The sequence below is a fragment of the Cryptotermes secundus genome, unplaced genomic scaffold (genome assembly GCF_002891405.2).
Source record: "Cryptotermes secundus unplaced genomic scaffold, Csec_1.0 scaffold462, whole genome shotgun sequence".
Lineage (NCBI taxonomy): Eukaryota > Metazoa > Arthropoda > Insecta > Blattodea > Kalotermitidae > Cryptotermes > Cryptotermes secundus.
In genome coordinates this window covers 537,824-564,185 of record NW_019724744.1, presented here as the reverse complement: position 1 = coordinate 564,185, position 26,362 = coordinate 537,824, and the positions used below count along the sequence as shown (strand labels likewise).

General features: G+C 40.3%; 2 protein-coding genes across 8 annotated transcripts in view; both read right to left on the bottom strand.

Annotated features, from left to right (window-relative positions):
* The window catches only part of LOC111862793 (U4/U6.U5 tri-snRNP-associated protein 1-like), a 64,353-nt gene extending 59,816 nt beyond the window's left edge, over positions 1-4,537 (bottom strand). Inside the window, exons 1-5 of one of the 5 annotated variants that reach the window (XR_002842492.1) lie at positions 4,468-4,537; positions 3,562-3,695; positions 2,917-3,064; positions 1,858-1,998; positions 668-749 (exon numbers count right to left, since the gene is read on the bottom strand). The gene's annotated coding sequence lies outside the window, so the exon portion shown is untranslated. The other 4 variants (XR_002842494.2, XR_002842495.2, XR_002842493.2 and 1 more) reach the window with 4 other exon arrangements.
* Positions 4,538-6,095: 1,558 nt separating this feature from the next.
* LOC111862814 (D-xylose transporter) overlaps positions 6,096-26,362 on the bottom strand; it is a 78,402-nt gene continuing 58,135 nt past the window's right edge. For all 3 annotated transcript variants that reach the window (XM_023848526.2, XM_023848525.2, XM_033750804.1), the window contains exons 2-10: positions 25,003-25,235; positions 21,152-21,304; positions 19,913-20,023; positions 18,895-19,057; positions 17,573-17,807; positions 14,528-14,721; positions 12,515-12,599; positions 11,189-11,386; positions 6,096-9,368 (exon numbers count right to left, since the gene is read on the bottom strand). In XM_023848526.2, the coding sequence (XP_023704294.1) occupies positions 9,199-9,368; positions 11,189-11,386; positions 12,515-12,599; positions 14,528-14,721; positions 17,573-17,807; positions 18,895-19,057; positions 19,913-20,023; positions 21,152-21,304; positions 25,003-25,229 (1,536 nt within the window). In that variant the 5' untranslated portion in view covers positions 25,230-25,235 and the 3' untranslated portion in view covers positions 6,096-9,198. The remainder of the gene's footprint in view (positions 9,369-11,188; positions 11,387-12,514; positions 12,600-14,527; positions 14,722-17,572; positions 17,808-18,894; positions 19,058-19,912; positions 20,024-21,151; positions 21,305-25,002; positions 25,236-26,362) is intronic.

Here is a 26,362-nt window from a genome sequence, read left to right as displayed (position 1 = left end):
TTTTTTCAGTCATTTTATACGTCTTTTTTAAATATTTTCAGGTCATCAAAATCTGGGCCCTGCATATTACATTTTTGGGTCATATTTTAGGTCATTTTTCTGGATTTTTTCGGTCATTTTTTAAATATTTTCAGGTCATCAAGATCCAGGCCCTGGTGATGACCAACAACCACAATATGGAAGCACAGCAGTTTCCTCATTTATAATTTTAAAACAACTGATAATGACCTTATAGGTCAAAACATGTAGTGAATAACTTTTAGGAAGTTTTACAGAAGGACATGCTGCACGTGAGACTGTGAAACAATTTGGTACTAAATGAAGTGCAGCAGGGTGCTACAATACACTAAAGTAAAGTAAAGGTATCCCTGTAACAGGCCATGGAGGCCCATAGTGTTGTGAGATGCTGAGGTTCCCACATTTTCTAGACAATCGACTCACAGATGGCGGTAAGGTTATCAGCCCTATGCGCCGGCCACCCTTTACCCCCAAGAGTATTCCTGGTACTCATTTCCATTAGAGGCTGAGTCAACTTCAAGGCCACAGTGTGGCTGGAAGGATTAGGTCAATTGAAAAAAATCCAATGACTTCATCGGGACTTCAACCCATGACCTTCCAGCTTGTATTAGAAATAAGAGCCCATGACCAGATCTGGACTGATACTCACACCCTCCTGTTCAGTTCTCTTCATTCGTTTCTCCACTTTATTTTTGCCAGGTCCCTTTCCATGAAATTCATGAGACAGGTATCTGAAATGAGAAATAGAGACAACATTAAAGTCACTGTATTTTAGGATCTTACAGAATGTGGCCATGTTTCCAAGTAACACGTAAAATCCTTTCATCCTGAAGTTTCACACACAAAAAAGGGTATGATCCATATATAGTTCAATCTGTTATTTTCTGAACTAATGCAATGCAACTTACTCATACAGCCAATAACCAGAAATGGGCATGCTACAGTCCATTAAAGTTGTAGGGATTGAAATGATTAACACAAAATATTTTAATAAAAGTACACTGGGATAGTAACAATTTTGAGGCATATTTCTTCCCAATTCATGCAAACTATCTGCAAAATGAACCATTCTGCCACATTCTATGCCTGCACAACAAACTATATCAAGTACGAAGTATTTACACACTCAAATGTCACAATATGTTGGCTAGTTACAAACTGTCACATACAGAATGGGAGAAAAGGAAGTCAAAACAACATGTATATATCAAAATGTTCTACTGAAAGCATCTGAGGTGGAAGACAATAACCTCACCACCCATGATAGGGTAATCATGATAGTGCTGGTCAGCAGAGGGGCCCTACAATTTAACATGGGCTCTAAACCATTGGGGGGGGGGGTATCCTTTGTATTCCTGAACCTTGAACTCTGGTAGATGTGAAGGCATCATCTGTGAGCAGAAATATCTGTACACAGATGCAAGTGGGGATCAAACTCAGAACCTTCTGAATGGGTATAACAGCTTACCCCAGGACCTTTTCTTAAGGACCTAATTTAAATGGCTCTAGTGTTGCTCCCAACTCAGTCACCATGTTAATATGGCTGATGGTAGACAACTAAAAGAACATGTCAGTGGCATGATAACAATACAGAGTTTCACGTAAACTCATCATTTGATTCACACATTATCGTGAGGATGGCACACATGGATGATACACACGGTAGTCCCGTGATCTTGTCTATTTTCAATGAAAAATTGCTTCCTCCTTGGAATTTTTTTCTTAAAATGGCAATTACTGTGGAAAATTTTCTCCTCTAAAGAATGTACTCCCATTGGACAGGCTACCCTCCACAGTGCGACCTATCTTAAAAACAGATATGCTATTACCTGTGCTAACCTGAAAGCCTCCTTTGCATTAAGTACATGTCCATCATCATCTGTGTAGTTGAGTTTAACATTTGGTTTGTAGCCCTCCTTTTCTTTGAAGTCTGAGGTCGGACCACTGTACCGCTCGTGAAGCCCAAACTTTTCATCATCTCTGAAAAAGATAAAGCAATGCTGTATATTAAATTCCTTAATCAATCTTGATTGCTTACTTCATCCTGTCTTGACCATCATGTACACCTCCCTAATACTCAAGTGGGTCAATCCCGAGATAAGCCGAGACTTGCAATCCAGTTATAGAGATGACAAAGCATTCAAAGCTCAGATATTCTTTACCCTTCAAAATTTCCTTACTCTACTCCATAATCAAGGCAAGTGGCCAATCCTTGTGCCCATGACAACTCTCTTCCCTAAGACCTGCTGCGGAGAAGACTTGACAGCTACAGGACAACTAGGTGACTTAGTCTGCAGCCACCTGCTCACCCTAGTTCCTCGCTTGTGGATTTTTATACCCTGAAGACAGAGGTGATACATTCCTCCGAAACATTGGTTTACACAATATCTATATGGTGCCACATCCCAGAAGACGGCATTCTTCATGAGTGACATTCATTACATACCAAGACACTATAGAGTTACAGGCTTACGCACCGGCCACACTTTACCCCCATGAAAATTCCTGGTACTCATTTCTGTTAAGAGACCGTAAGTCTACCGACATTCCTTCAAAATGCTTATGGACCTTATCACATTATACAGCATTTTATTCCAGAAGGTACCACTTGTCAAGAAGGAGAAGAAGAAGAAGAAAAAGGTTCTCCCATCTCCACTGTCACATTCATATTGTACAACGAGTGCTTTCATTTCTAGGATTTCTGTTGGATGTTTCCAGTTCAGTAATTTATATATCCATTACCATGGAATTCAACTGTAACTGAAATATATTCTCATTCTGTTGCAGCTGCAGTAAATAACTGTACATGGGCAATGGAGTGTTCTAGTCTTGACACATGCTAAATCAAATTGCCTTGCCAAGTGTACGTGTATCTGCGGATGGTTATATTGCACTCACTAGTTCCTGAGCGTCCTCATCCGTTGCCAGCCAGACCATAAAGGGGGATGTCACCCAACGTATGGTAGAATTCTGCAGTAGCATTCAGCACAATGGAACCACCTTCCGTGTTTCCTTCTGAGCTTCTCTCCAGTACTGACTCTGCCACCTACAAACATCACAAATCACAAACAGGCAAATTATGTAGCTATACAGCATTCTGTTTTGTAGTGTCCATAAATGCAATGCTGTCCCTATGCTTAATTAGTTATGCTCTAGATGGAGGTGAATGGGCAGCTCAGGATAGGGACCAGTGGAGGGCTCTTGTGAACACAGTAATGTGACTTTGTGTATGTATTTGATATAACTATTTCCACATCCTGGGTCTGTTACCTGTATGGATATTTATGGAAAATAAAGGATATGTATGTATGTATATATGGAGACACTGTGTAGGAACTAAACATGGTACAGGATTCTGTAGCAAGGGACAATTTCATCACCTCCCACCACTGATCCATAGGGCTGCTCCTCTTTTGTCTCAGGGAGAAAAAGCAGAGGGGCAGGTAAGGGGAAGATGGCCTTGACTGAGCAAAAGAAATGACCCCTAGTACAGCCAAACATTTGTGAGATTGATTACAAAGGAAATCTGCTGGTGTGATGTACCTTTTCTACACTGTTCTTTGATTCTGTAACAGCCTCCTGCAGCTTCAGTCTCCGTGCTTTCTTGAGGGCTATCTGTAGCTCCAGTGAGCTGTCATTGGGCTTAATCTTGATGTTGGACAGTACCTCTTCTGGCGCTGAAAGTTGTGTCCGATTATTAATAACATTCAAAACTGCACCTGCACCACATTTCCTTTCATGATTTCACAACACATTTCGTAGCGCGAACTATACGTATGGTATCAAATGGCTGATGATTAGTAAATAGTGTATTCAAAAGGCTTGGTGCTTGTCACCTGATTAGGGATACTAAAGTCCAATCAACATTTGCCTCGTGGTACTGTGAAAAACCATGAAAAACCCTAAGACAGGTTAGCCAGATGTTCCAGCTGAGATTAATGAAAACAAGAACAAAGACCCCGCCCCCAGCCCTTTTCTTTCTTTTTTTTTCCTTAGTTCGAACGGTGAAAGTAATATGAGTCTGTACCTACAGTACGATTGGGCGTGTTTATCTCTTCTTGTAGCAGTTCAACAATTTTTTGTGCTGATCTGATTTCTATTTTAAATTTATAACAAAAAGCACACTTTACCTCACTTGTTTCACTACTATCATTGATGAAAACTTGAATGTCATCACCGTTAAACAGTGAACTAACTGCCATTTTGGATATCAATGAGCTCAATAAGTGATGATGGTGATGATCGATCTCTCGGGGATTTATTATGCAGGTCCTAATAATTTTGTAGAAACACCAAAATTATTCAGCTTATAAAATACTTTATACTCAACATCACACACTTCTCGTATGCTGAGTGCCATTAAACTACAAGAACAAGAACAAAATTAATTTTGAACTTTGATCAAAGATAATGCAATATTTCTACATTTAAACTGGATTGATGGCTCACCCGGTAAAGCGAAAGGCTACATCCTGCACGACATGCACGACGATGCACGTCTGAGGGCGGAGAGGCAGATATTATCGCCATCTACAGGACCAGTGAAACAGTTTTTCGTCAAATTTCGGCGTCGGTAGCTTAATTCATCTCTTTTAGGCCACCGCGTGCTCCAGTATAATGTTTTGATTTACTTACTAACTTACTCATGGAGCTGAGCCCTTCTAGAGGAGCCGCCAATTCTGCAGCTACTCAAGAATTTCCCAGCATTTTATGGAACCCGAAGGTTCATTAACGTGTTCACAAGAGCCCTTCACTGATCCCTATCCTGGGCCAGCTCTATCCAGTCCATACCATCCAGTACAGTCCTTTGATAGACATCTTATTGGTTGCCTCCCCACCATTTCCTTATGTTTTTGAAGTGCACAGCCATTAAGTTATTTGAACTGATTTGTTGCTTTGGGTAATCAGGAGAACAACTGAATTCAGTTGGCCCCTGAATCTTAGATATGACAGAATGAAATGAGAATCACCATTCCAATCATAATATGGCTGTTTACACAATATTTTCACATGAGAGAGCCTTAATTTTGTCTTTTCGGTTTGATTGTTTCATGCTTCGTTTTCGAATTTCATTCTCCCTTCTCGTCTTGCTGCAATAAATGCTTGGTATTTTATGGAGATCCAGAACATGCCTGGGCAGGTTTTACTGAATTCATTGATTTCCAACAGAAATTAAATCTACAGTAACAGATATATTAGTGTTCTCACTTGACATACAAAAGACAAAGGTAAATGTAAAGTTTCCCTATGAATAATTTGGCACTGCAACATGAATGATATATGAAAAGTGGAGGTATAGTGCCACATATATCTAGCCTCAGCTTATTATCCCAGCCGCAGCTTTACCACCCATACCCTTCGGACAGGAGGCTGAATGGAAGAGAGACATCTCTTGCCCTTGCTGGGAACTTAACCCTGATTCCTTGGTCATCCAATTCATAGTCTACTCACTATACTGACTGAGCTACAAAGTGGACTTATACCAAAAAAAAAAAAAAAGCTTTTATTTCATGATGCTTTTTGACCAATAAATTTAATGGAGTTGAAGATTTATTTACAGCCATCAAAATCTAATTTTCAAACAATGAAATATACAAAAATATCTTATTATCTGTGACGGTAGATAGTTCCAGAGCAACTTAGTAAACTGAGGTTAAGAATATGGCCTTCTAAGGTGTGATATTGTGAAGTCTGTTACAAGGATACCAACCAGTGCACTACTGCCATCTTCTGTCCTAAAGATGGAGTCATGAGGTTCCTCAAAAACATTGGTGCATACATAAGTGCCACCAGGATTTTTTCCTTGGAGGGTGGGGTTCCCATGAAGGACAACCACAGCATTTGCTTACAGACTTGTGTTTAGACTATTCTGGGTACAAGAATAATTTTTAAACAATTTAAGACTTTGTATTAATATCTTATACATATCCTTCTTTCAAATTTGACTTCTTCTAAAAGTCAGGGATGGGAGAGATACTGGGCTTAACTCTCTCTGCCCATATCCATGGGTACATAGCTACCAAACTTCATGGTATCTCAAATTAAGATGTCCTTGAGGGACAGAGAATGAAAGACACTGAGCTTAATATCTCTATATTCTGTCATGACATGTACATACAAAAGAGAGACTAGATGCTATACAAGATATGATGTCACCACTGTAACATGAACACAAATTCCTGTGAAGTCTCAAAACTAAGGAACATATTTCTAGCCTCATCTCAGAATTGTTGTCACTACCCACAACATTAATTTAATGGCATTTCTAACTCAACAGAGTACCAAATCAACAAGCGGTGGTTAGAGTTATGGTATCAGCCTCCTCACCTTCTCATCTGAGGATGGCAACAAGTCCAATTTCAGAAAAGTTGTGTTCTGTTCAGATTACTAGACAACAGACAAAGTCCAGAAACCCCATAACATCAAACAACAATTTGTACCTCACTTGAGTCTGCTTGCAACTTCAGATGGCAGGGGTGTTGCCACAACAAAGATGGTAAATATTTCAAGCTTAACTAATTCCATGGAGGAGAGTCCTTTTTCAGGAGCTAACAGTCACTCAGTCAAACAATTCCCATAGCACCCTACGACTCATTACCATGTTCACAAGAGACCACCAGAAGTCCCTGCCCTGAGACAGATGAATCTAATCCCAATCCCCTCATTCTATTTCTCTAAGATCCATTTTGATATTATCTTCAAATCTTTGTGATCATTATCATTTTAAGCTTGCATCTCAAAATTAAAAAAAAAATAGTTTGTAGAAAATGTACATCTCAATTTTTCTAAACCAGTAACATGTACAATTAAAATATCAATTATGTAAGTAAGTTGGTGAGAAGCAAACATGTAAACTAGTTTTGTCTCTCACTGTCATGCCATTTCTTCATTGTGACTGGCCTATAGATACAGGTAGCAAGTGACCAAGAATTTGTGGTTCATGTACACACATACTCACATATTGCAGCATTTGAAAATGAATCCCTCTAAATATGCCTTGTGGGGTGTCAGGTAAGCTGTGACCCAGCCCACAGGATATGCAGATTGCTTCCAGTCAGTCACAGCAGTACAGACCAAAAGCATTTATCCTCATGATGATTTTGTTTATAGTTTGTTGCTTAAACTGTTTTTGTTTCATAGACCGTTAGATCAGTACATCACAAATTTCTCCATTCTTTTTCAGAACATATAACAAAGTGATATATTCAGAGCTCTTTTCATAAAGAGAAATACATTTCCCAATATTCTCATGCTTGGTAGCAGCATTGGTAGGTATGCATACCACCATGTACTAGTTAAAAAGAAAATGCATCACAAGAACTTCCATAATGATTTTTTAGAAAAGAGAAAATGAACAGAGGCAAACACACTGCTGTACCACTGTTAACATTTATGGACAGCAGAACCCCTTTCTGTTTTCCTCCTTCCATCTTTCAGGCAAATCTTGCACAGTCATTTGCCACCAGCTGTTGGTCATACTTAACAAACATGTTTACATACTTAACATACTTAACATGTCTTAACAAAACCAAAATGTGGTAATTTATGAAGACCATCTCCCTAAATGAAACTGCACAGTTGGTATATTCAGGAAAATAATGCCATGTTCTTCAAGATATCACACAATATGAGCTGAAACATGAAATGCTGATTTACTCAAAACTATCTTTACCTCTTGGGCAGATTTGATTACTGTTCAGTATTCAGCAACTGACAATGACCTACTCAGCAACAATAAATTTCATTTTCAAGTTGTCCTAGTCAAGGTCAATCACATATGAAAAAGAATGTACACTGAATTTGTAAATAGGCACCATATGGAAAATAGAATTCAAACTTCAGCTTAATGATTAATCCTCTAAAGTCCAGTGGTTACTATATGAGCCACCTTCTTTAACATTGAAGAACAATCAACAGGTTGTACTTATGTGTTTTATATGATTCTGAGAACAAACAGTAATCATTTCTCCAAAAAAGGATTAACTCTCTGGTCTTCATGATGCAGAAACTGTTTGTTTCTTGTGAAGTAGGAAATAAATTTTTAAATATTATTTACAAGGAATCTGTTCTTCACAGTGTTAACTACAATAAATTTTAGTATAAAATTTAAAGGAAAACATTTGTGACAACTGATATAATCTACTCATCTTTAAAACACTGAAATTTCATAATTAGATATATTGCTATCACTGCATTTATGTACGTTTCACAGAGCAATGTTGAGTCTCGGCCAAGTTGTTTTCCCTGTGCTATGGTCAGGGAAAGAAGTTCTGTAGACCACCTGCCTCCACATCTCCCTCAGCTCTTAAGCTTCCTCTTCCAGTACGGGTATGCTTCCTGTACTTCCCCTCCAGTCATAAAGCATTCTGTTTCCAAGAATGCTGGTAGTGATAATGTTGTGATGAGCTTAATTAGTGAAAGCACTGTGGGCCTGCTCACATAAGCCAAAAAGGGCTGGAGACCCTGGACCAAATATGGAGATGACCTCCATTTAATAAGATCCAACAGAATTGGTTTCATGAGTTTACATGTTGATGGAAGCATAGCCTACTCCTGAAATGTTTTTATCCAAAATGAGGTGGTAGAATAACATAACCTCATCACAGATGTTTAGGCTTACATCAGGATGTGCCATCCATCTGCATTCTTGGCAGTAAACTTAATTTAGAAAATTTTAATGCCAACATATGTTAGCATACTCTTCACAAGCAATTAGTGAAATCATCTGCGAAGTATAAGTAATATTTTTCATTAGCTGATATAATTAGATGCATTACCAAGTTTTCAAACCTCACACCTAAATCTTCTACATTTTTGCATCTAGCCCACTGCCCATCGAAATTTCAATGGGAAAGCATAACAATTCTCATTTCTAGTTACAGTTCCCATGGATAACCCTTGCACTGATACACTTCACACATCAGAGTCCTTCAAAATAACTTCAAAATAACGATTTCACTCAATAAGCTTGCTATGAACTTGGAAAGTTCTGGCAAAACAGCCTAATAGAGTAAGCATAATAATTGTCTATAGGTACCTCCTTTCAACAAGGGTCAAATACAGTAATACCACTGACTGTCACATGAAAATGATGTAGACATTGCAACATAAATCTGTTGCCATGATACCAAGTCATACAGCTCTACACTGACTCATGCATATGTTCAGTCTCATGTCCTCTCATAGTCTGCTGCTCTCTACAGCCTGTCTATTCGCTGTCCCGTTAATTTCTGAAATCTTCTCCAAAGTGAAGCCTGCATTTTCATGGCCCATGTCCTCGGGCTTGTCCTGCTTCTGTTGTGACTGTGGTCCACCCATCAGGAACATGGTCAGAAGGAACATAACAGAGCCTGCAAGTGTACATCATTTATAAGAACACATCTCATGGAGTCTGCTTAGCAAATTTATTACTACAGATGAAGAGCTTCCAGCATGCAGAAATCCTTGGCATGCACATATGCGCACATGTACTGTATATGGTTTTGTATAGGTGTGAAACTTTGTCTCATCAATTAAGGAAAAACACAGGCTGAGGGTATTTGGGAACATGGTGCTGAGTGAAATAGGAGTCTGCAAATTGTTGCATAATGAAGAACTTCATAATTTGTACTCCTTGCAAATATTATAAGGATAACTGAATCAAGAAGGATGGGCTATGCAAGACAAGTAGAAGACGCAGGAGAGCAAAGAAGTGTGTGATAGGTTTCATTAGGAAAACCTGAAGGAAAGAAACCAACTGGATGGCAGAGGTGCAGATAGGAGGGTGTGGACTAAATTTATCTGGCTCAGGATGGACACCAGCAGTCCACATGGAGCTACATGTGTGCCTGTGTACCAGACAGCATGTTGTGACAGCCATTTTGGCTCATGCAGTAATGCTTCTGACTTGTACTTGAGAGATGCCCAGTTCAAATGGCTGAATATTTTAGTGGCTTTTCCCAGTCTCTCCTGGCAGTATCAGTGATAATAACTTGAATGATGCCACAACAGTTTCCTTCGAAGCATTTTCAAATTACTTATTCACTAATCATCATATATTCTGAGCTACTGACACCATCGTTAAATAAATTATGAGCAAGTAAATGAATTAATAATTACGATGCTGTGATCCATCCACTCTCATACCAAGCATTACCAGGGGACTAAATATAAAAATTAACAGAAGTCATTATTACCAATGCATTGTTCATATTAAATTGAATACAGAAGTATCATCTACCGCATCCAGTCATTAATCAGTAAATACCCATGAAGCCCAACAAGTTTCAGGCATGCATGGCCATTTGTGCAGCATTCAATTGTTAAAGGAAGCTTGAAATGAATTAATTAAAATTTAGATGAATTATTTAAAACAGAACTATACATAAAATACTAGGTTTACATGAAATAATTTGTAGAAGTTTTAATTAATTTATGTAAATCTCTGTTTTATAATTGGATGCCCCTGAAGATGACCATATATAGTGGAGATATGCTGTGCTTCATGAGTGTTTAGCAATGAAAAGGTTGCTGCACTAGATGGAACATAGTGTTTGATTTAGTTTTAAAGGCATTTGGGGAGGAGGTGGCACATCATTCAAGGATATTTATTTGTACGTAGTCCATCATCTTCATAATTTTATATGCGGGTATGGATGACAGTGTTTCTGAAATGAGTTCTATTTCCATCTTCAGATAGAGAGGATATGAAGAACTCTGCTAGGCCCCTAGGTAGAATGCTGTCATGCCTTCTTACATGGAATCTGCTACAGCTGATAACCATCATTTGGCGAATAAAAGACATGTAAAGCAAATACTTTATCATCAATGTTATTTCAAGTTCACCACAACAAAGTCAAATAAAACTGTTTGGTTAGCTGCAGCAATGGCATGTGACTGAGACTCTGTGGCCTGAAATGGGCCCACTGTACCAGCTCCAAATGATCACTGAGTGTGGAGCAGTAAGAGAATGGTAATTGGCAGGAGAAAACTCAAATGCTTAGGGAAACACTTTCCCCAGTCCACTGATTAACCAGCAACTAAACCCAAGCCTACTGCAATTAGAAATCACTGACTAGCCGCCTGAGCTCTGATATTATTTTAAAGACCTTTGGAAGAAAATCCTAATTAATTCATAATTTAACATTCATTGTCTGTTTTGAAAGGATAGTGTAAAAAATGTGCTACTTACTGATGAGGTAGGTGCCTCCATAAAAGATGTATAGAGCCTCTCGATAGCCTAAAGCCTTGGATACAGGGTCAACCAGAATGGGTAAATTGCCCCCAACGTTATTCATCACAAACAAGAAAACCCCAACTGTTGTCGACCGCACAGACAGCGGCACAATCTCCACCAGGATGGCAAACACGATGCCGAACCACATCTCAGCTGAATCAGAGGGAAACCGATGCTGACTCATCAAATAAAATTGACAGGGAGATGTGAGGATCTCACCATGTTGACTATGCAGTGTCTGTATTCGGGGATGTGATGCCATGTACTCTGATTACCACTGTTTCACAGAACACATTTGACTCTCAAGATGGTGGCAGTGCATTCCTACAAAAAGTCAGTGAACTTCTACCAGAGTACATGGAGTCATATCCCAGAACACAGTACTCCTCATAATCACTGCTCTGACAATCTCAGATCCAGCATGAATGTTGTTACATAAGATTTCATGTTTAATTTCTGTTGCCGAAATGGCCATCATAATCTATATGTTGTCCACATCAGACAGTCAAAATGGCCAGTAAATTACAAAAGCTTCATATGTTTGTATGTATCCTCAAATAATGAATGCAGTAAACTATCGATTACTAGGCAAGACTTTGATTTTGACATGTTTAAGTGACAAAAATTATTCTTCGAAATAATTTTTGCTACTCCTGGAACTCTGATACCCTGTACAAATGTAGGTATTGCACCCCTGGTTGGGTCAGTTCTGTTTCTACCATCTTGACATTTGTGATATTTGGCAATAGATATAGGGCTATTTAATTAAGTATGGTATTTGAGGTTATAAGAACAGGGAATATTAAAATTACAGTCTTTTGTGGATGTGACTTCATGTATATTGCTATACAGAAACCAGTGTTTTGGATGAAACTCTTGCCTCCGTCTCTTCTACTCTGAAGATGGTAAAAAAAAAGTAAAAAAGTAAAGCTATCCCCGTAACAGGCCGTGAAGGCCCATAGGGTTGTGAGATGTTAAGGGTCCAACATTACCTTGACAATTGGTTCAGAGAGGGCGGTAAGGTTGTCAGCCTTACGTGCCGGCCGCGCTTCACTCCCCAGGAAAATCATTTAATTAATTCCTGGTACTCACTTCTGTTAGAGGCTGAGTAAACCCCAGGGCCCAGTACGGCTGGAAGGATTAGGTCAATTGAAAAAATCCAATGACCTCATCGGGACTTGAACCCGCGACCTTCCGGCTTTGGTAACCGTTCCTGTCCACCTCACTTTGTAATATGCAGGAATCTCATTACAACACGTGCAACAGCGAGTGTGTACTTACCAAAGAAATATGAGATGGCAAGGGTGATGAGAGCCCACAGTGGGTCAAAGTAGACGCTCCCGTACGCAAATGGCGTCGCAATCAGCTGCAAGCAAAACACTTCATCAAATTATTGCTGGTTATCATTACTAACTGATTAGCCATTAAAAGTATCATTTCAATTCTAATCTCGAAGGCATATATATTAAAAAGGAGTTCAGTGCTTGATGTCTCGTCACCAGAAAGCAGGGCAAAATCATGACATAAAGACAACTAACAGATCCTTTGAAAATCTGGCACAGTTCCAACACTTTGGAACAAGCGTAACAAATCAAAATATGATTCAGGAGGGAAATAAGAGGGGACTGAACGTGGGTAATGCTTGCTGCCATTCAGTCCACAAACTTTTCTCTTCCTGTCTTCTGTTTAAAAACATACAAATTAGAATATACAAAACTATAATTTTGCCTGTGGTTCTGTATGGGGAAACTTGGTCTCTGACATTAAGGGAGGAACATAGACTGAGGGTATTTGAGGACAGGGTGTTGAGGAGAATATTTGGACTGAAGGGAATGAAGTGACGGGAGGTTGGAGAAAACTGCATAATGAGGAGCTTCATAACTTATAATCAGAATGATGAAATCAAGGAGGATGAGATGGGTGGGGCATGAAACACGCATCAGGGAAGACAGGAATGCATATAAGACTTTGGTGAGAAAGCCAGAAGGAAAGAGACCATTAGGAAGACCAAGACATTAGTGAATGTATAATATTAAAATATATTTAAGGGAGACAGGATGGCGTGGTATGGACTGCACTGATCTGGCTCAGAATAGGAACCAGTGGAGGGTTCTTGTGAACATGGCAATGAATCTTCGGATTGGGAAGTTCTTGAGGAGCTGCACAACTTGTGGCTTCTCAAGACGGGCTCAGTTGCATGGAATTTGTTAGTTCTGAGCATGATTCATAAAGTCAACATAACAAACTCTGTCTCTGCTGACTTCACGATTCTGGCTTTTAGGAGACATGCCAGAGTATATATGTATCTGTCTATGTATATATGGATGCATGTGTGCCTCAGTGGCGTCTGAACAGTTAGGCAAATACTATTCTTATTTGGTATTCAAAAGTTTATCAATCATAGGTTGGTGTCCGGTGAATATGAACATCCCAATTTGAAAAATAATGACCCTGCAGCTGGGCCCCAGAATGTAAAATGGTAATTCTGTCAAAGACAGCTGCAAGGATTCTGATTTAGTTCCAGCTTATATAGACCGCTCCTGTAAACAGAACCCAGTAGGTGGTGTCATCAGGAACATTATGGTACACACAGTAGGGGCCCAAATGCGAAGTTGATTGTGTTGGAACTTGCTTTGATGGCTGGACAGATTTTATCATGGTTCACTATTCAGCAACCGAGAGTGGCCTACCCAGCAGCAATTAAATTAACTTCCAAGGTAATGCACTCAAGGTCAATCTTATAATAGGTCCTTCCATTGATTTTTTTTTTATTTTTATGAATAACTTATTACTTCACTACAGATTCTATATATGTTAAATTTGTTGGCTATAACCTCAAAAGCAAGAGCCAGGATATGTCAGTCACCATAGAAATTATGCTACAGGCTAGACAACATAGGAATCGAGGATCAATTTCCAGCAGGGGAAAAAGCTTTCTCTCATCTCAACAACATACTATTCTGTGACCAACAAAAACATTTTTCTCCATGGGGAAAGTGACTGGGATCCAAATCGGACCAATCACATCAATCTTGTGCCGAGGTTATGAACACATGGAGCTAAACTTTTACTTCCCCATACATCTTCAAGATGTGGTTCTCAATTAAGTATAAGAAAAAACTTTCTCTTTTACCAGAAGAAAGTAGAGCAATCCACATTAATGTACCTAAATTTAAATATTTTATTCATTTAATTGCTGCATGTTCCTCTGTTATTTCATTTTTGTGGCTCTGAATAAGCAACACTCGCACGCCCTCTAAATCCAAATACTGAAAATCCAAAATGTCTGCTCACCTGACTTATGGCAAGGACAGCCACTCGGGACCGGATGCCCATCTTGGCGACAAACTTGTCAGATACTACACCGCCAAACACAACACCAATACTGCCAACAATTATGGTGACAGCAAAAAGCCACCATCCAAGATCATAGTCTGGAAAGTAGGTCTGGTAATACAGATCGCAGTTGTATGCAAAGCAGAGACCCCCTGAAGAGATAAGACAGAACTGTGAGAAGTCATAATGTACCCATGAAGAGTACAGTTAGCTCCGGTTATCTGGCCTATATGTGTGATTGGGTGCGCTGGTTACATGAATCTGCCAGTTGAATGAGAAAAACTCTTACAGAAACCCAATACATTACAATGTAGCAGACAATTTTCTGTTCCAAAGTAAAACCAGAGACTTTTCACTTTCTGGGTGGAAATCTTCTTAGATGATACAGTGGATTGCTCAACAAAATATTTCAGATACATACAGTGTAACAAGATCACAAATTCTTCTAGTTTTTACTATGAAAGCACATGTGTAAGAGATGACTGAAGAAGATAATTGGCAGTGCTGCTAGTGGCAGCTGGAAGAACTACAATGTAGCAGATGAATGTATGTGCTTTTGAAGTTACTTTATAAAGATGAAAAGAAAAAGAAACCCTCCAAAATTGTTGTCAGTTACATGAGAATCCCAAGTGCTTGAATACCAGACAACCAGGAGTATACTCTACTGGGGTGTCATGCTGTTTAGTCTGGAATAAATTCACATATATTCCAGGGGACTTTTCTGGCCCACAAGCTCACTGTTTGCTTGACTTACTCTTCAACCATGAAGATGGAGGCAGTATGTTCCTTTAAAATGTCAGTGAACTTCTACTGGACTGGGTGTTGAGGATCAAATTTGGGATTGAAAATTTAAGTCATTACCTAGGTGCCTGGGGACTTGCGAAAAGTATTTTGCAGTGAAAGAGCAAAGATGACAACACATGGACACGCAATGAGGTTAAGAATGCGATAATCAGCATTCATGCGTAATACCGTATGCAAGACGCTCCGCTAACTAGGCCACTGGAGANCAGGGATAGGCTCCTGCCACACAGGCAGAGTAAGGGAGCCTTGATAGTAACGCCCTCCCAAGATCCGAAGATAAAGTGTAATATTAATGGATTACGCGGCTACCTGTAAACCATATGCGGAGTGGTCAAGAAGGAGCTAAGACTATATGCCAGGGAGTAGTACCAACAATTGAAAGAACAGAGAATAGATGGTGGCAGCTTGTATGACAGAAGGAAACTCCGATATAGGAGAATCCTAGCTAAGGGTGAGCTAGGATGATTGCGTTCACGCCTTACAGCATAAGCGGAGGTGGCCAGGAGGGGTACCTGCCCACCCCCGACGGCGCGACGTTACCAGGAGTACCAGTTTACAGCAGAACCAGTGGAGGCAAGGAAGGATACCTCCACGGCCCCTACATGCGGAGTTACAGGGGGACAGAGGCGGGCTGACTCCACGCCCCCCTGTACCACGGCATTACAGCGGCGGCAGCAGCAGCAGCAGCAGCAGCGGGAGGGATACCTCCATGCCCCCCCTGCGCCGCTGGGGCATTACACTGGGTGTCTCCGCATCTCATATAACATGATTAGTCATACTGTGTCTGAGGTCAGAAGAAATGAATGTAACAAATCAGTCTGCCTCCTCTTCTGTGGAAGTGAAAAATGAAGGCCATTGAGTAGAATCATCTTCAGATTTCTTCCACTCCCTTTTTGTTATCTCCAAAGATGCTGAGAAATAAGTGACACTATATAAATTTCTTGATATGGAGTTGGAATTCCAAATCTGTTAACAGAGTCAGAAGAGAAACTGCTACAATTGTCTGGCCACATAACAAGATTGAATGGAGTAAGGCTACTGAGGACATTAGACTTATGATTTATAGGATGCAGACCTATGGGACGTCCCAGAACTAGAATTCTGAAAAGAACGTCAAGTGAGGAAAAAATATTCTGACTACTATTGAAGATGACAGTGACCAAAACTGCAGCAGAACAACCATTCTAGTTTATGAATCTGTTCCTCCAGAGTAAAACGAACACAAAATATCGGATTTATTATTATTATTATTTTTTTTTTGGAAATGGCCGATTTTTCAAGAAGAGGACCTATGTCTTATATATTATGTGACGGTAGGTAGGCTAGTATGAAGCAAATCACAGTGGAGTGGGTAGGCATGGTTTCTCTTGTGAAGAAATGTTGGTACATAGAATTTTGTCAGACTGAGACAACATCTGTTAACCCCTGGCTGCAGGTGTTATTTATTTTCCATTCTATTGTTTATCGAGCATCAGGGAAATGCCCTTGAAAATTCAATGAGAAATTTTGAAAATTTCCATCTCTAACTATAGTTCGCACAGGTTTCTGTCAATAGTTATCCCTGAGTTTATGTCAACAAATGTTCAGGTATCTAAACAAGTAAAATATATAAGTTATGGAACAGATCACAAATGAGAGCCTAGTCTTTTGTTTCAACGTAAAATGTCCTTTGTGGGAGTACTTACTGTGAAATCATTTGATACTAAATAGAGTGCAGCTGGATGCTATAACATAATATTATGACTCATATATATAATGTACGCAGTTATATTGTTGTAAAATCAATGTATTCTGTGATGTGACGCCATGTAGTTTGGTAGATGAGTACCACCATTTCAGAGGAAACTCCTGCCTCCATAATCAGGATAGAATCACCAATATAATTATTACTCCTTTCTATGCTACAGACAATTTTCTGTTGTTTGATATGTGAGGTTATTTCAGGTTAACTTAGGTTATATTTAAGTTAGGTTGGGTTCAGTTAGAACATTTCTTCCTTCTGAATTAATTAAAAGAAATCATCACTGAATGGGTTCATTTGTACTTTAAACTGGATCTTTTCTTTCAAGTATAAACATAGTAAAGAAAATAATCAGTTGGCCCTTTGACCTGATAGACTTGACACCAAATCGTCAGGGTGATAACATTTTAATAAAAGCTGTGACTCACCTGCCAAAATTTTAGAGCCATAATGCTTACCTGTATGTCGAATGGAGGCTGCAATGCATAACATAACTACCCGCGGTTGAAACATCACTTTCCACTGGCCAGACTTGGGTGTATTATCCTCTTCTGCTTCCACAACAGAATCATTTGCATTTGTACCACTTTCTTCTCCAATGGTCTGTCGTGCAGGCTCCCGCAAAGTGAAGGCTGTCAGTAATGTGATGATGAGGCCAACAATGCCAGCTCCATAGTAGCAGAGACGCCAACCCTGCAGCCACAAGTAACACACTAGCATACTTTCCTACTCTGAACATAGAGGAAACATATTTCTCCATAACAATATCTACTGTACATAATAAGTCTCATTCCAGAAGACAGTAATCTTCATAATTAATTCAAATCTCATAGTAAATAATGCGTTAATTAGTTACTTTCAGCAAGAGGGTTTTGTTGTGCAACTCTAACCAGCCAGCAGCTGGGTCAGAGATGAAGACCCTCACCTCAACAACCAAGAACAGGATAACATGCCATTTTGTCAGGGCTGTCACACACCTCAAGTGACTGTGATAGAACAATGGAGGAATGATGGTTAGCAGGGGAAACCCAAAGAAACACAGGGAAATACTGACTGAGTGCTACTTGATCCATCACATTTTTCATGTGTATTCACCTGGGATGGAATCCAAGGCTCTATGAGAAGCTAGCGTCTAAGTGCCTGAGCTATGGCATGGCCATAGAATGTAGTTATATTTATGAAATACAAACATATCTCAAGTTTTGTTTATTTTTATCTTCGTAGTTTCTGTTGCATTCTACAACTGAAATTTGTGTACATACAGGTATAAGTCATGGCTGTGCCTAGGTCATTAAACATCCATTGTTGGTCTTTGCTCAATTTATGTTGAGTACCATTGGCCTAAATACTGTTTAACATTTTCCTACAAAATTACAGAGTCGCTAGCACTGTAAAAGACAAATCTTTGGCTTCAAGCCCTCTAGCAGAGCTAAAAAGTACTGAAGAGTACTATGTTCTTTTTCATTCATTCATTCATTCATTTATTCCATAAATCCATATACATAGATATAGAACCAGTCACATAATGAATATAGTACAATACAAATATAAATATATATGTACAGTTTATAATCATTAAAATAGATAAAAAAAAATGTGGATATAACAATTTGTACTCTGACAGAAGTTCACAGAAATTCTTCTTAAGTATTGGTAAAATTCTACGAGACTACACATTGTTACCTCCCAGAAAAGAGAACTCTTCATTCTCACAATTGCAACAAACTGAAACCCAAGTTTGACACACTGCTTTTGAAGGGGCTTGCCTCTCATCACTTACCAGATCCCACGTGTTCATCGCTGGGACATATCTGCCAACAGGGAAGGCAATGCCGTACCCACCATAGATGCCCCAGTTGAAGATGGACATGACAAGACCTCGCTTGTCTTCACTAAATATGTCTGATAGGATTCCAGTTGACATGGGGTTGCACCCTGCTTCCCTGTAAGCATGACAAGCCATTATTATGTCCAGAACTTAATTCTGGGTGAGAGGGAGGTGTTCTGTAAAATCACTTAACAAAAGGACTGCAGTCTCCAAGATGTGATGCCATGTAGTCTAGTTCCTACTGCCCTAGGGCCACATACACTCCAAGACCACCAGGAGATTTACTCTCTTCTTCCATTCACTCTGCCCTTGGAAAACATTCTTTCAAAAGGTCACTCTTTTCTCTCCCTGTTTCCACCCCTTCTTCCATTTCTCTCTGTTGAATATTTGGGGTTAAACTGCAAGAAATGAACCTGACCACTCACCTCCATCTAACGACAAAGCCTAGAATACGTGACGCTATTCCCTCAGGCCTTCACGGCCTGGTGCTTAGACACAACATTGTTGTCTTACACTTTCCATAATATAACCCACTCTCAGTCAAGGGTATGATTATTTTCTGTTAATATCACAATGAATAGCAGCTAAATTTTAAAAAAGCAACAACAGTGAAATTAAGGAATTCAAATTTACTCATGTGAGTAACAGAACGAAGATGTGGAATGAGGATTCAAATTGCATCGAGGAGCTGTGCCGGAATACTGGATACTGTACATACTGGCAAGACCGTTTTCTAAAGATCTATACTAGACAAGGGATGTCTTTACGTGTGTTCCCCAACATTTTGGAGGGCTGTAGTGCCTGGAGCTTCAGGGCAGGTGTGCTAAGCAAGTAATGAGTAAGAGAAAAGCAGGGGTGCAGTGACTGAACTGCCGAAGATGGAAACGCTTGTGGATGATAGAAAATGGAGGCAGAAGGGAAAGGAACTGTGGGTTACTTCGAAATTTCCTTTGTTCAGTGGATAACTTACCCAGCAGCAAGTACCATCCGCAGGAGCACAAGATGCCAGAACTCCTTGACTGAGCCCATGAGCAGGATGGCAACACTGAGGACCAAAGTGCAAACAGCCAACACACGTACCCTACAAATAAGACACAGAGTTACGGCTGCATTAGTCACGAGACATGGGAACCTAAAAACATACAAGTACAGCTAATTAAGAGCTACAAATTGTAAGTGAAACATTTACATGTATAAATATGGTTACAATTGGTAAAGCCAAGTTTTTACTGAGGAGTTAATGTGATACTGCGGTAATGTAGGTTCATAATCCATCGGTTGAATGGAATACCACTAATCAGTGAGCTACTGAGTTCATGAAGAGAGGGTCACAGGTTTGAAACTTGTTTGACCAGAAATTTTATATCCTTCAAAATTGTAAATATATCACAGGCTGTTGGGTTTGGGGTGATTATGTAGGGTACTGTCTTCTGTGATGTAAGCTGTGTAGTCTGGTAGAGGTTTGTTGACATTCCAGGGGACTGTACTGCCCTCATCTTCTGGCTCAAAGAGTAACCCAAGCAAGAAACCAACATGCTAATCTTGCAGCCTCTTTTTGTTTGTTACTTGTTTGGCTTACTTTCTGACCATGAAGATGGAGGCAATATGTTCCACTGAACTCCAAATGGACTACATGACATGACATCGCAGAGAACTGTACTCTTCATTTTGCAGATTACTGTTATTTTCTTTAAAATATTTTTTTCATTTTGTCATTGTTGTTGTTGGGAAGAACTTGCTGTAACTTAAATAGAGGTCCTTGGCCGCGCCATAGCTCAAGCGGTAATTTCTGGCTTCCCACTGCGGCGTCCTGGGTTCGATCCCTGGTCTGGTCAAGTGGGATTTGTGGTGAAGAAAGTGGCGCTGGGGCAGGTTTTCTCCGAGTACTTCGGTTTCCCCTGCCAATCTTCATTCCACTAATTGCTCCACAATCACCCTCACCTATCATCTGGGTATGGTACAATAGGCCAGAAGTGGCCGCAGTACAAGGGACTTAGTCCCACCTCACTAGCAATAAAAAAAAAATAAATAGATTTCCTTAGTTCAGTAAATCTATTGGATTCACACAGTGGCCTTGTTTGAAATTGTTGATTTATGAACAATATGCAATATATTGGAATATTTATGAGATGCAGAAAGCAGAACATTTGGGAAATGCATGCTCCAATACCAAGGAGCAGTCTGTCTCATGTTTTTGCATTCAAATTACCTGTTGAACCTATCAGCCACTATGCCCAAAATGACACCCACAACTGTATACACAGCAATGAAGTTTGGGCCTGCCAGGATCTGGTAGTCAAGCCCAAGACCATTATAAGTCCACTCACAGTAGCTGGTGCCATTCAACTCCAGCAGCGCACACCTGTGGCAGTCACACACAACAGCTCAAATCAACCACCACATACTTCCATGGCTATCTTCAAAATCTCTTATCATTTTGGTTAACCCTCTCAAAATATGGTTTATACTGTGCAGTGCTGTGGCACTTAAAAATTCTATATTTTCTCTACACTTTGTATTTGTGTTCCATATGATTCTCAGAATATACAGCGATCATTTCTTTAAATAACATTAACTGATTGGTCTTAATGAAGACTCACTTGTTTTCTATGAGGCATGAACTGAATCTTGAAATATTACACAAACTAAATAATAGCACAGGTATTTGGGAAACCTCTGGGAGCTTGCTGACTTCTGGCTAGAACAGTATATTGGAAGGTCCTTCCTCTGACCATCTGGATAGAGGAACTCTTGGCTTCCCCCTGTCTTCAAGCAAATTCCCAGAAAGTTCCCAAGTTCCAAGTTGCTGTACTACAGCTGTACATGTTTCTCATGCAGCCCCCCTGGCTTAAATTTGTAAAATTTAAATCTTTGATGTGGAGGCTACAAATTTACCTTTCCATGTTATACAATTCACAATTGATCAGAAAACCAAAATTCAAAGGCCACTATTTATAACAACTCTAAAAACATTGCTCTCTCTCACCACTGAAATAAAGTGCCTCTCACGTCTCTCACAACTTTCCTTCTTTCCATACTACTCTACTATTTTTTCCTTCTCTTTCTTGCAGAAGCTCACAAAATTTATGTTCTATGTGAATTAATAAATATTTTCTCTGAGCATTCAGACTAGTGAGAACTACTCAGGTCCTAATTAACTGGTTAACATCTATACAAGAAACTGATGTACCAATTCCTTGGCTTGGTATTCCCCCTCCCCCTGCAAAGCCCATCCTCTCACTCTCTCTTGTAGGCTTCTGTATTGTGTAGTTCTGAATGAGTTGTGAACTGAGCATGATAATGAGTAAAAAAGTAAAAAGTAAAGCTATCCCTGTACCAGGCCGTGAAGGCCCATAGGATTGTGAGACGTTGAGGGTCCCATACTATCTAGACAATCGGCTCAAAGATGGCGGTAAGGTTGTCAGGCTTACGCGCCGGCCGCGCTTTACTCCCCAGGAAAATTATTTAATTAATTCCTGGTACTCATTTCTATTAGAGGCTGAGTAAACCCCAGGGCCTAGTGCGGCTGGAAGGATTAGGTCAAATGAAAAAATCCAATGACTTCATCGGGAATTGAACCCACGACCTTCCGACTTGTAGCAACTACGCACCAGATTGCTTAACTTTCACGTTCGGATGAGAACCAATATTGTTAACATGGTATGTCCTTTCCACACTTTGATAGTATGGAGAACACTAAAATCTGTCTTCCCTTTAGAATTTGTTCCAGGTTCCCTGCTCACTCATCTGTAGCCCAGCCTCTATACTGACTGAGCCATCAAACCTTAATTCCTTTCATGTGTGGTTGGTACTACTTACGGAGTCGAGATTTGAAACAACTAGAGCTTGACTACAATGTGACGGCACATGCGCAGAAAATAATTTTCATGTATGGGCGGACCTAACGGATCCATATTATCTTACAGCAAATATGAGGGGTAGATAGTTCAATTCGTTGGAGAGGTTTTGCTCTGCGTTTGAGTGGCTCGTAATGGCCTTACTCAATCCTCTGACCTGTTCCCCTTCACTTCCCCTCCTTCCACCCATTTGTGCCTTCACATAGTACTCGAGCCGTAACAGCTGCAGTAACACTGACGTGTGATTCTTATCTGTATGCATTGTCACACCCTTGGCCATAGCACTTGCACTTCAAATTGCAAGCAAATTGCACCATGTTCATCATGGAAGGATATTTACACTGAATCTAATGAATAAGGAATGTAGACGCATGAGATATACATATACAGGATGGATCAAAAGTCCTGCATCATCGAGGCTTCTCATTTCCTTGCCGGTGAAATAAGGAAACGGAGTGATCTCAACAAAATTCATGACTAAACAGAGTTCATATTGGAGGCCTGAATTTTTTTCCCCAAAATGCTCTTGCACTGACCGCCTCTATGGTCTAGTAGTCAGAGTCTTTGGCTACAGATCCAGAGGTTCGGGTTCGGTTCTCGGGCGTTAAAAGATTTTCTAAGAAGTAGTGGGTCTGGAACGTTGTCCACTCAGACTCGTGAAGATAATTGAGGAGCTATTTCAAGGAAACAACTGCTCCGGTCTAGAAAACCGAAATTAACGGCCGTGGGGATTCGTTGCGCTGACCACGTGACACCCTCTATCAGCTAGATTTGACACTAACTTCGCCGACAAGCGGCCGTCGCTCTGTCGGTATAGTTCGCTTGCGGACTAAAACCGCCGAGTTTTTTTTTTCATGCTATTGCAGATAAATTTGCGATTGTTGTGCGCCTATTTGTAATCGAGACATTGCGATACGAGCGGATAGAGAAGAGAGAGCCAGTGGAGTGGCCAGCCAGATCACCGGACCTCATACATCTTGTATGTTTTTCTTCTGAGACAACTGAAATTCTTAGTTTATCTCAACAGCACGACAAACCGTGGTAAGATAACATCAGAATCTGCCAGTACCAATGTTGCAACACTAAACAGAAGAACTCTTTGGCTTTCTGTGATTCAGGAAACGCATGAAGGCTGAAGGACTTCAATTTGGTAATACAGTATAAATCATTAGCCTATGCTATTTAACATTTAAGAGATGGCGCGTACTAGCTGGTTGCCTAAGCTTTTTTCAATATGTGACGCAGGGCTTTTCACTCAGCCTGCATACTATCCTGCAATATGTGTCAAGAAGTGTGATGTGTATAAAATAGAATTTTTACTCATATTCTATATATATATATACATATATATATATATATATATGTGGCGGTATTCGTAAATAAGTGGCAACCTTGGATTTGTTTTAAATGCCTCCACGTGCCTGAGTTGACTCCCAGGAAAAATAATCTTGTAAGGAATAAGATACATTCCACGCAACTAACATCAGATATATGTTTGAGACCTGAAAGTCATCTAAATAATATTTTTAAAAAGCAATTTCTGACCTCACAGAAAGCCTACTAGATCTCTATTATAAAGACAAACATTGAATTATTTTTAGGATAACATTCGCTGTGTATCCTGTGAATCCAACAAAACACATAAATATAATGTATGGGACAAACTGAAAAGTCTTTTAATATTAAAGCAGGTGGTTGTGGTACGTATAGTAACCCTTTCTCCTTGTGTTTCTCCTGTTACTCCCACTTTGGATCATAGCGCATCAAAGAAACGCTTCATTTATCTTCACTTTCTTTATCCTATAAACGGAAGGTAGGACTCCATTGACGGGGGATTAGCCCGTCGCAAAGCTACGTACACAGGACAACACAAACACAGAATAAAAGCAGGCAAATATGCATGTCTTCAGTGGGATTCGAGCCCATGATCTCAGTGTTGGAGCGGGCGAAGACAGTTCATGCATCAGACCACACGGCCGGCCACCGTGGTATTCACTGTGCTTTAAAGAGTTAAATGTAACCTAATGACGCCTTCAGTAAGTAAACTCCACAGCACAGAACGGCAGGATGATAGAGGATCTGGAAGGGAACGGTCATGTCCTAGTAGAGACATTATCCCTGCATTTGCATGGAGGAACTGAGGAACCAAAGTCGAGGCGGATATTCCGAACCTCGGGTTCTCAGTGGAGCGAGAAGTACTCACGCATCCGGTGTGGTGGCGTTCTCGCAGACCTCTGGAAGGTCGGCGATGAGAACATCCGACATGTTAAGCTGGCAGCTGATGTCGCCGTAGTGCAGATCCTGGGCAGTGGCCTTGCTCGTCACGCCGATCATGAAGTGCCCCAGCTCGGCCAGCAGGTACCCCAGCGACACGATGGCTAGTACGTACGCGGGGTACAGGAAACGCAGCTTGTCCAGCAGCGGGAACATGGCGATCTGCGAACAATGCAGTATTCTATACAGCGCAATGAATAACAAGGGGTGAGGCCGTAGCGTTAATGTCCTAGATTTGTAAACTGAAGTGCTCGGTTCGAATTTCGTCCGGGACGCAGGCTATCTCGAGTGTGGTCAGCCCCTCCTACAGGGATAGTACCTCTAATAGGCCACGACCGCTTCCTTCCAAATCCTCATCCTATAATCCGATGTGTAGTCTAGATGCTGTTAGCTACACAACAGACACAAGCTATTCTGACAGATATTTTTGTGGATTTTCTTAATTCTTCCACGCAATTGCAGGGATGATCGCTTCCTTCCAAATCCTTTCCAGTTCATCAATTATTCTACCATTTTGACTTCACATACTAATTCCATCTTTTCCAAGATCTTCCTTGGTCTCTGTGTCCATTTGTGTATAAATAGGATCTACTTCTAGAGGTAACGTTCCCACCTCATGACTCAAGGTACGCGGGTTCAAACCCGGCGGAGGTCGTGGAATTTTTAAGGGCGGAAAAATTCAGGGAACAAGTCCTCCGAGAGGGACTTTAAGCCGTGGGTCCCGTGTCGTAGATTTACGGCACGTTAAAGATCCTCATGTCTCTAGGAGACCTCTGAGCAAAATTAGGCAACAAGTTTCCCGCCCAAGTAGTTCCCAATGCCTCTGTTAGATGGGGAAACTATCAGGTACCGAGGGCCGACCTCGTTGGCTGAACGGGGCTGATAGCACACACCAGTACCGGTAGGGTATGGCGACAGTAGAAATTAAAGTGGGACGCACAATGGACCAATAACTGGTCTAAGTGCATGGGGAAACCCACCCCCTCTAATAATAATAATAATTCAATTCAATTCAATTCAATTCTTGGTTTTATTTACGTGCTGTACTCAACAGCTGGTAGCCAATTACAGAGTCAGCACGAGGACACAATATACAGAGAGATTGATGAAAATAGTACAAAAATTCAATTGCAAATATGCACAATTGAAAGAACACAATTAGATGTTAGAGACGAAACCAAGCAGTGTCTAAGTAAAACATATGTCAAAGGTACTACAAAAGTAAATATATTAATGATGAAGTGACAACAAGTGTCCTGCAAAAAGTTACATGAACAAATTAAATAGAC